General features: G+C 31.9%; 2 protein-coding genes across 3 annotated transcripts; one reads left to right on the top strand and one right to left on the bottom strand.

Moving 5' to 3' along the window:
• Nucleotides 1-2,638, top strand: LOC105199907 (rRNA-processing protein UTP23 homolog). 2 transcript variants are annotated; one of them, XM_011167224.3, is made up of 4 exons: nt 1-171; nt 663-825; nt 915-1,147; nt 1,704-2,638. In XM_011167224.3, the coding sequence occupies exons 2-4, from the start codon at nt 706-708 to the stop codon at nt 2,110-2,112; spliced, it is 762 nt and encodes a 253-aa protein (XP_011165526.1). In that variant the 5' UTR covers nt 1-171; nt 663-705; the 3' UTR covers nt 2,113-2,638. The 2 variants fall into 2 exon arrangements, with proteins under 2 accessions (XP_011165526.1, XP_011165525.1); XM_011167223.3 differs by having other exon boundaries at nt 171-575.
• Nucleotides 2,639-4,540: 1,902 nt separating this feature from the next.
• LOC105194457 (enhancer of mRNA-decapping protein 4) lies at nt 4,541-9,825 on the bottom strand. The gene is made up of 9 exons (XM_011159370.3): nt 9,664-9,825; nt 9,471-9,539; nt 8,720-8,925; nt 8,168-8,547; nt 7,814-8,076; nt 5,663-7,275; nt 5,373-5,580; nt 4,990-5,280; nt 4,541-4,878 (listed from the first exon to the last, which is right to left on the bottom strand). The coding sequence occupies exons 1-9, from the start codon at nt 9,672-9,674 to the stop codon at nt 4,689-4,691; spliced, it is 3,231 nt and encodes a 1,076-aa protein (XP_011157672.2). The 5' UTR covers nt 9,675-9,825; the 3' UTR covers nt 4,541-4,688.
• Nucleotides 9,826-10,285: the final 460 nt, after the last annotated feature.

The raw sequence follows: 10,285 nt of genomic DNA, 5'->3' as shown, positions 1-10,285 counted from the left end.
ATTTAGTATCATTAATTTAATTTTTTTTTTCCAGATATATTTCTAATGATTTTTATCGTAGAGTAAAAATTCTTCTCTCAATACAATTCTAATTTTTAAATCAATTCGTAGTCTGTAATTACGATCCTTTTCCAAAATAGCAGGACCACATTTCTACATAACCTCAATCTAGTAAGTAAGTTATCAATGTAAATGTAAATTGATACTATCTCTTGATAGTGCACACAACTATGCAGAATATTTGTCGCGATTGCTCTTTATTAAATACATAATTTTATTTTTAATTAGCGATCCCAAAAGGATTGTATATTTATTATTTCGACCGATTTGAAATTTTGTGTACGCGCGCTTGGTTCCTTTGCCAACAGTCGCAGATAACGTGCTTTCTGAAATCTAACCTGTACTTTGATAGTTTGGTATCGTAGTGTTAAATGTCCACTGTCCACGTTGTAGAGATGGTGTCTCGAAAAATCATATCTAAATCTAGCTAAAATCTAAATCGTGGGCATGGGCTCTTAGGCTTCTTTTCTTTCTTTCGATTTTCTCGTAAAATCTGTTTTATCCAAATTTTTTTGGTACGTACTTCTATTCTACAAAAGGATTTTGTAATCCGTCAAATCAATTTGAAAATTAATTTATTCTGTAATGCGATTGGTATTTAGGCCCCTCTTAAGCCCACAGTTTAATTGACTCCACTATTTAAAAATGAAAACCTCAAGAGCCAAAAAAGCTCGCAAGACTCTTGGGTTTTATGTAAACAATTACAAGTTTCATCAACCATTTCAAGTACTTATTGATGGCACATTTGCGTTTACGGCATTACAGGTTAGTTATCTATGTTATTTTCTATTTATTAAGAAATTTTACAATACAATTTACTTTCTCTATTGTATTTGTGCTTTATTATTTTTCAGAACAAATTTAACATTCAGGAGCAAATTGCAAAGTATTTTCAATTTGAAATAAAACTGCTAACAACGGCATGTATCATCTCGGAAACTGAGAAACTTGGTGTATTCTCTCCAGCAGTTAATGGTGCCACGCAGATAGTGAAGCAGTATGCTGTACATAAATGTGGACACGAAAAGAACCCAATAAGTGGTTCAAAATGTTTACGATCTATGATAGGAAGAGACAATAGTACAAGGTACATTGTTCATATTTATTAAGAAGATGCATACCTTAATCAAAATATCAATTTTTTAATTTTTATAATTTTTAATATTTAAATCTTTGAGATTTCAATCTTCTCTAAAAAATTTAAATTTGTTCAAATGACAAAGATATAACAATTTTTATGAACTAAGTGCATGCTTGTATTTTCATGTATATATGAGAATACAGAGATAACAGGTCTATCTACATTCTTTTTTTTGCATTTAAATAGAAAAGATTTAGGAAACTTGCTTTAAAAAATTTAATGTGTATTCGAAATATTTGATATTGGAAATTAATATTGGAAATTAATATTGGAAAAATAATAAAGTTTTCTTTGTTGTACACCATGTGTGTTGTAAGCTATTTTGAAATAAGAATAAAATGCTTATTAAAATATTTTGTAATGAAAATATCATTCAGTTAATGCATATAAAAATTCTTTTCACCTTAAATATATAATTTTTCAAATTTATAATACTAATAAATAAATATATATGAAGAGTATCTAATAGAAATTTTTTTTCTAAAAAAATGATTTTTTATAGATATATTGTTGCAACGCAAGATCGCGAGCTTCAGGATAAGTTGAGGCTAATTCCTGGAGTTCCTATTATTTACTTACATGGAAAAGCACCCACGCTAGACTCTCCTTCAGAAGCGAGCCGTAAACACGCTGAAGCTATGCAGAAAGGTTTGGGTATGACTACATGGGAAAAAGAAAATGTAAAAGTATTACGAAAACAAGCAGGACTAGAAGAGAAAGATAGTAAATTGAAGAAGAAAAGGAAAAAGGGAGGACCAAATCCTCTTAGCTGCTTAAAGAAAAAGAAAAAACCAGAAGTAACAACAGTGAACAAAAATAGTACAAAGTCTGGCAGAGTCAAAAAGAGAAAAATTAAAATAGCTCCACACATCAAAGAAGCTCTACTAACAGAACTAAAAAGTAAAATGTAAAACATAGAATTGTATGAATCATGCAAATTTTGAATATATATTCTGTATATATTGTATGTAATAAGAATATATATATATATATATATATATATATATGTAAGAAGTAAAATCGTTAAAAATCAGAAATTGAGAAAACAAAGCGTTTTGTTGCATATTAGATCAATGTTCTTTGATGACTTGAAAAACAATAAAATATTTATTTAAATATTTTACTAGATATATGTATGTAAAGTTTTATGATAGAATATATAGTTCTTATGATCATGTTAAATGTGAAAATGTTTCACGGAAGAATCTTTCATAATTTACAGTAAAACTTGGTATAAATAACCGAAACGTGATTTGTTTAACAGAAATAATTTATAGTGTTTGATTTTATTAATGAAAAAGTAGGGACGTGTGCTATTTTAAATTACGATTAATATTATTTAAATATGAAAATATATAAGTGACTAAGAAAAATAATTAACAAAAAGCTCTGACTTCCGAACAAAATTTATATTACATCCTTCAGTACGATATTAAATAATGTATAATGTCATTTTCCTAGAATATCTTAAAATATAGTTGAACACATGAACCTGGAATTAGGAACTTCCATATGTAGGAAGTATAAAAATGTTGGAAAATAATTTTTTCATTGTGGCACAATGTTATTTACAGTCTTCATTTAAGAACTTTCAAACGATATCTAATACCTTATTATTGTAAGTATGTATATGTGTATGTGTATATATATATATATATATATATATATATATATATGTACACACACATATTTATATTTATAAGTCTATATATTTAAAAGATAATATAATTGAATAGTGGCAGGTCTATATTTTTAAAGATCTAATATTTCTAGAATAGTTCTCAAGAAAGATTTAATTTGTAAATATTATGAGAATATTTATGCATCTATTTTTAATAAAGTTGATATAAAAGTTAAAGATCTAAAAATTTATATATGTATATACATAATACATATGTAACATAATTATATATATTATATATTCAATTATGTATATATTATATATTTAATTATAAACATTATACATATATACATGTATACGTGCAAAATAAAGTGTGAGTGTGATAGAATAAAAAAACTCTTCGTTGTAATGAGAAAATCGAAAAATTTAATATGAAGAATTTTAAGTTAGAGCTGGAAACATTCTAATGCGATTTTGAAATGTATATAACAGCATGTATCAAAATTCTACAGTTTCTTAAACTTTATCTTACAAGATTTACCAGTATAACGTAGTTAAACAACATAATCTTTTTATTAGGTACAGATATTTAAACTCAATCATCTAAGTAAAACAGTTCCAGCTTTATCTCATCATGCAATTGAATATTACAATTATCATGTATCATATTATTTATTCGAATATAGACCTTTCTAGTTCCTGAATTGCTAGTCATGAAAATAGAATCTTTCTCGGTCAAAAAATTATATTTCTAAACAATTAAGCCAAAAGTTTTGAAAGTTAGATATTTTTAATCAAAATTTTTAGACACATTCTTTCATACAAGTATGATTAAATATGTCATGAAATCCATGCACTGTGTCTATGTTTGGGTTACAAAAGTTCAAGAAATATAATTTTTATTATCAACATATAAATGAAAATTGATTTTTAGTTATCACACATGTAGGATGTAACACTGGTCATGCGAAACTTAACAGTATAGTCACCGACGAGAGACTATTAAAGACCGTCAACCCTGGGTAAATTTTCGGAGCCGTCACTGGGGCCCCAGGGGCCCGGCGGTAATTGAAGAGCGATAACGTTATTGACTATATGATTGTTAATACAAATATTTGAGTAATACATTATTAAAATCTTAATTTTTTTATTATACAAATACTTCATAAGCAAGTATGCATACTTATATTTAACAACATCATTTGTAATTCTTTTTGATCAGTTATTATCTCTGTCAATAATCAAACTTGGATGTTAACATCAAAACTGCAATTTTTAATAAAAATCAAGAATTTTCGAGTTACAAATACATAAGCATATCTATGAAACTTCAGGATAACAATAAATTATAAAATTAATACTGTATTGTCAGTTTATCATTAAAAATTTAACAGTCACACAAACTCCCATAAGATTAGCGGTCTTTAATAGTCTCTCGTCGGTGCTATAGTGAACGGAAAAATTTTTTTTTCAGTATTAGTACTGAATATTTTCTAATATTAATCTTTCGTCAACTCGTCAATATTATACTCAAAACATTTTTTTCATGTTAGAATTAAATCAGATACCTACAACTTAAATAAAAAATTATTTAAAAAAATTTCATTAAGCATTAATGGCTTAAACGCACGCACATACATTTGTGTATCTCTTAAATAAAATAAAATTAAATCTGAATGTTGTGTTGAAATAGCGTGAGTGTAATGATTTCACACATATTTGTATCCGTTTTATATTCTATATGAAAATTATACTGCCAGTCTTAAACACGACTTCTCTTAATATTGCTTTTAGACAAAAGTCGTCTTTAAACAGAACATAAAAAATCTTATATCTTATATTTGAATAATCTCACAAACGTGATGGTCAAGGATGCTGACTTAATAATGCACGCGTAGCCATAGCGAGCATTTTCATGCGGCGCGTCGATCGATGAGTCGGATTACTTGTTACAAATGTAGCTAATTGATTTTGTAGGGTCATTAGCACCGTGCCCATGTGTTCTCGTGTTACAGGATCACTTGGATCTAAATTCAATATTGCTTCCTCAAGCCATCTAAAACGTAGGCAATTTTTATTAAAAATATCTTGTAATGTTTACAAATAATACAAATCTATTTTTATATTATATAATCTGTTATATGAATTAAAAAATAATAGCAAATACCTATGTTTCAATTCTGTACGATGTCCTAGATCAGCAGATAATTGTTGTACGAGAGAAAGAATTACAGGTTGCTGCAAAATGCATCTTGGACCTTGTCCTGGGGCTCCTGGAGCCGAAAATACTTTCGAAGGTTCTGTTTTTTCACACACTAGTACTACCAATCCTAAATCACTTGCACTTAAAGCCTGTTGAAAAGCTGCATTTAGTTGATTTCTTTGAAGAAGAGACATGACACGTGCTTGAGCGTCAGCTGCAGTGGCTGCAGGTATAGCAGGTGTTGTAGCTCTTGATCTATAAGTTTCCAGAAAAAAAGGTCTTTTAATGATAATTTGCATAATAATATTTATAGTGATTAAATTTCAGATTTATAATACATTTTTTACCGTGCACTAGAAATTTCTGTAAGTTGCTGATTCAGATTTTCTCGTATGGAATCACGAACTGCCCGAATGGTATTATCTTGCATCGTCGTTAAAATTCTATTCAATTCTATCTGCATTTCCTCGCGTATTAATGTTGATACCATTTCGTTTAATTGTTCATTATAACGTTGATACCGTTTATCGATAATTGACTCAATATGTTGTAAATCTATAATATAAAAAAAAAATTATATAGTATGTTAAAAAAATATTTAACTGTCCCACTGATATTGACGGAATGAGCTACTTACATTCGCGAGTACCTTTAAAAAAGACGTCTTGGATTTGATTAAACATTACTTGGCAAACCTTTTCCATATTAGGTAAGAGGACAGATGCAAATATTTCTTTAAAAGCAATATCTAGAGCTGGTTTAGCTGCATTTGCAGTTGTCAAAGATAGGATATCCTTTACATGAGGACTGTTTATTAATTCAGTTATATTCTTCTGGAAGAGTTCATCCATTTGATTTACATCTAATCTCATTTGATGTTTCAAAGGCTTTATAGTTTCTTCGACTGTACGTGGCAAGGTACTTTCAATTTTATCTTTGATCGTTGTCTCAAATGTATTAAGAAATTCGTGTTGACGAGTCATTTGATCATATAGAGTTTGTTCCAAGTTGGCATTTTGCTGCTGAGACATTCTCGTCAATGCCGATTCTATTCGCGTGGATACTGGCGATTCTTGCCGTAATCTAGTAACCTCGGCACGCAACTCCTTTATTTCTTGACACTGATCCTGAACTATTTCTAAAATAGATTTCAATTTGTTGTTTAATTCATGATTAATAATATCGTTGTTTGGTCGCCACGATGTTGCAGGATCATCAGTAGGAAGGGATGGTGTTTTTGGTTCATCTTTCATCTCTTGTCTTTGTACATTATTCTCATCGTCTTCAGGAAATTCTTCCGACTCTTGCATCGCGTGTACACTAACATCTTTAAGCAAGACCATTGGGATATTAGACCAATCCTCATCGGCATTTGTTTTCGATTCCGGCTTGACATCAATTTCATCAGTTTCATCATCTGGTTTAGTAAGGGATAAAATTTCTCTCACTTCTCTGGATGGACTGCTACCACAACTTGCAGGAGCTTGTTCTTCTATTTCGTTTTTTACCAGTGGCGGATCAGATGCGTTCAAAGCTTGGACCGCTTGTGTAAGAGGACTAGTGGGTAAAACTTTCCTTAAATCTGGACTTTCGGAATTAGATTCTAATTCGTTGCTCTCTTTTTTTGCAGGTGAACTGAATGCATCAGGCGTCATTAGATTTAAACCACCAGTATTGTGATTAATTGTCGTTTCAATTGTAGCGGATAAAGACAGTTCTCCCTTACAATTTTCTCCAGACATGCCATTAACAGTTCTCATATCTGGTACAGTAAGCGTATCTATGAGATAGTTTGCTTGTGAGGCAGGTTTAAAAGCAATGTGACACTCTTGTAACGACTTTGGTTGGACTAGATACATATAAATAACAAGTTGTTCATCGTTCTCATCAATTTCTTCACATAGATCTTCCAGTGATTCGCCAGTCCGTATCTTACGTTGATCGGCATCGACAATTCCGAAACTTAGAATTGGATATGGCAGGAGAAACTCTGATACCGTGCTAATGCATGCTATCGCTTCATTTTTGTCCTTTATAAGACTTAGTACATATAAAATTTTATTATATATATCTGACAGAAATAGATATCCAGCACTAAGATCTAAACCTGCTTTTAGTACCGGCAATTTGCCTGTAGAAGGGTTTGGAGCAAATTTGATTGTTTGTAAGCAAGTCCACATTTCACACGTCCATATTTTAAGTTCTGAATTATTGTCACACCCCGTCACAGCAAATCTCCAAAACTGAACACTGAAAAACAGATATTTCCTCTAATTATGTTCAGGTTATTTAATAGAAATCCAAATTAAATACAAAAAATGAGCTCGCTTTATTTATAAGTGTAATCAATTGAAGGGTAACAGCTATTAATGAGCAAATTAAAAAGAATCATTTGACATGTCATAATATTCATTTTTTCAAGAGCATATACATAATTTTTTTTCTGTTAAAAAATTTTCTACAGTGTACTATGCTTTGTAACGTCTGTATAAAAAAATTATAAATTGATACAAAATATATGCGTTAACAATTTGTTAAATCATCTTTACATTAATTTCGGTTTATTCATCAATATAAAATGCTAATTTCAAATTTGATTATCGCTGAAAATTTTATGTACTCAAAATGTTCAATAAATATTTAGAATCTGATATTATTTAATATACATATGCTGTTGAATAAATGAATATTATGACATCAAATAATTCTTTTCAATTTGCTTGCTAGTAGACGTTAACCTTTGATTGATTACATTTGTACATACAAATTAATATTTCCAAATACTTACTCAGGTTGATAATTTTTATGATCATCAGGGAAAAACAGGCAGGAAATAGGTCGTCCTCCATGAGGTCTCCATTGATGTAAACAACGTGGTTGATTGTTGTGAGAATTATTATGAAGGAAGACTTGAAAGAATTTTACTTCTCCGTCTGTACTAGCAGTTGCCAATGCAGTGCCATCTGGGCTAAGTGCAGCTTCAACAATAGTTCCCGAGTGTTGATCAATTTCTATCATGCCACCGATTTCTTTAACAACTGAATTTGTTGCCTGATTAAGCAAAGAAGTTGACAATTATTCATCATATATATATTCCAATATTTATCAAATAAAAATTATGAAAGCGTGTATATTTACATACCTCTACTGATCTAAATCTTGACGCTACTGTTGAAACCGACCACAATTCTACTTTGGAACCGCGAGTTAGGATTAATAATTTTGATACTTCATCTGCATCAGCGGCGTCATCTTCTGGGATGTATGGGCACCAGATCACTCGGTGAGTAGTCGGAGAAGGGTCTTCCGCGTCTACTTGTAATACTAAACTAGATAATAATTCAGACGGCGTCGGTTCAATTGAATGTATAAAAAGTGATCCTGTATAATCGACACACGCAAGAATTGCATTTGGAACATGGGCAAACGCTAGATCTTGAATAGCACCTCGCATTCCTCGTAGCAGAGTTCTAAGTTCTAATTCCTTGTACACAACACGAACTACCCCACCACCGGTACCAACTAGAAGATGGAAAATTTATCTAAATAGAAGTATGACTTGAATCATTTTTACAGATATAATATTTAAAAGTTAAATTTCTTCATGTAAAACACGTCATATAAAGCACAATTTAATACCAAAAAAACATTGCAAACAACAAATCTTTTAACAGCAAGTTTTATCAAATGTTACCTTTTAAACCATAGGCTAAATATTTTCCAGATATATGAACGGCCAACAATTGGCCAGGATAAAGATGATGATCCCATGTAAAATCAACAATATTTTTCAATTTTACTTTAGAACTACCATGGTCATGATTACCAGGGGAAGGGACAATAATCACGTCCGTGCTACATAATTCAACTGAATGTTGATCCTCTCGTCCATTGAATTCCCTGTAGAAATGGAAATGCCACATGTATCTTTGTACAAATTGAATCTATATGTTTACATATTCTTTTCAAAGTAAAGAAAGGAGAAATCAAACAGGCAATGCAAAAATATATCTTAAAGAAAGTATGTTCACATAAAAACTTATTTTGGACATGGTTGAGATTTATTTTCAAACTATGATATCATTGTATTTGATTGAAATGTACCAATCGACACATACTTCAATCTCTTATACCAAAAAAGGATGATTCAAAAATTCAGCACTAAACTAAATAAAAGAATGCTTATTCAACATAGATCTACAAATGAATTCTTTAGGAATAAAAAAGCAGTTTGTTTTAATAAAGCAAGCTATCTAGCTCCTAGTTACACAAGCAGAGAATAAAAGGATAGATCTTCTAAATTATCTAATCTACCATCTTTCTTGTGATTTTAATGAATATCAAGAACTTTCAAAATTTCAAGTCGCCTTTTTTCACATCCTTTTTATTTCCTCATGAGCTCAGTGGAAAGCAGCAATCGCAATATTTTTATTCCTATCACTTACACCTGCTGTTGGTAGTGGTGAGGTAGAAGGTTATCCTCCCCGGTCTTGCTCATGTCGCCAGCCGTGTTCCTGTAAAATAAAATAATTTACAGAAATTTTATAAATCTGCGGAATTGGTTGATTCCTAACCCCAGCCGGCGGTGCCACTGGCCTGCTTCCGTGGTATTGGCATTACGAGATCGCTTTCCCTTACCTCTCGGGCATAAATGCCGTCGTTTCTGGTCGTACCGCTCGTTCAGGATTAAATGAATCAATCGTGCAGCCACACGCTCATCACCGGCACCGTTCACCACCTCTGTTGCAGCGATCTCAAGTACGCATACACCAATTCGGCAGAGAATCCAACGAAAGTGAAACGTCAGACGGCCATCACCCACTTGTCACTGCAGCAGGGCGGGCAGTCCCGGGTCCTCGTCGAGGAAGTCCCTACTAGTGCTGCCTTGCGGTGACCATACACAGTGCTGCCGCCAAACCGCGAGGAACAGCACGCAGCACTCGGTGCAACTCGTTATGTAGAAAATTGCAATAGGCGCTGCTCGAATTGTGACGTGATGTGCATTCTGATCTTTACTGAAGGAATTTAAATTCCATTCAAATGGCACCCGATTGATCGTCGTAAACATTTTTAATGCAGAATCTTCCGATTGACGACGGATGTTGGCACAAACGCCCGACATTTCACATGACTTTCGGTACTCCACGCCTCTCTCGAAACACTTTATTCGCGTCAAAAACTCGTACGGAACGACGAAGTTGTGAGTTGAGATGCGCCGCAACGCGCCACAACCTTCCGCCGTTCTGACCGACCGACTGCT

Source organism: Solenopsis invicta, chromosome 7, assembly GCF_016802725.1.
Source record: "Solenopsis invicta isolate M01_SB chromosome 7, UNIL_Sinv_3.0, whole genome shotgun sequence".
Classification (NCBI taxonomy): domain Eukaryota; kingdom Metazoa; phylum Arthropoda; class Insecta; order Hymenoptera; family Formicidae; genus Solenopsis; species Solenopsis invicta.
The sequence above is the reverse complement of the archived record's forward strand: the minus strand, read 5'-3'. Positions and strand labels throughout refer to the sequence as shown.

Excerpts from the sequence above, each read along its gene's own strand:
- LOC105194457 (XM_011159370.3), bottom strand. Across the intron at positions 8,926-9,470 it reads CACCACTACCAACAGCAGGT|GGAATTCAATGGACGAGAGG; the intron begins GTAAGTGATAGG and ends CCATTTCTACAG. Across the intron at positions 5,281-5,372 it reads ACAGAAATTTCTAGTGCACG|ATCAAGAGCTACAACACCTG; the intron begins GTAAAAAATGTA and ends GGAAACTTATAG.
- LOC105199907 (XM_011167224.3), top strand. The coding sequence starts at position 706 with ATGAAAACCTCAAGAGCCAAAAAAGCTCGCAAGACTCTTGGGTTTTAT. Across the intron at positions 826-914 it reads TTGCGTTTACGGCATTACAG|AACAAATTTAACATTCAGGA; the intron begins GTTAGTTATCTA and ends ATTATTTTTCAG. Across the intron at positions 1,148-1,703 it reads GGAAGAGACAATAGTACAAG|ATATATTGTTGCAACGCAAG; the intron begins GTACATTGTTCA and ends GATTTTTTATAG.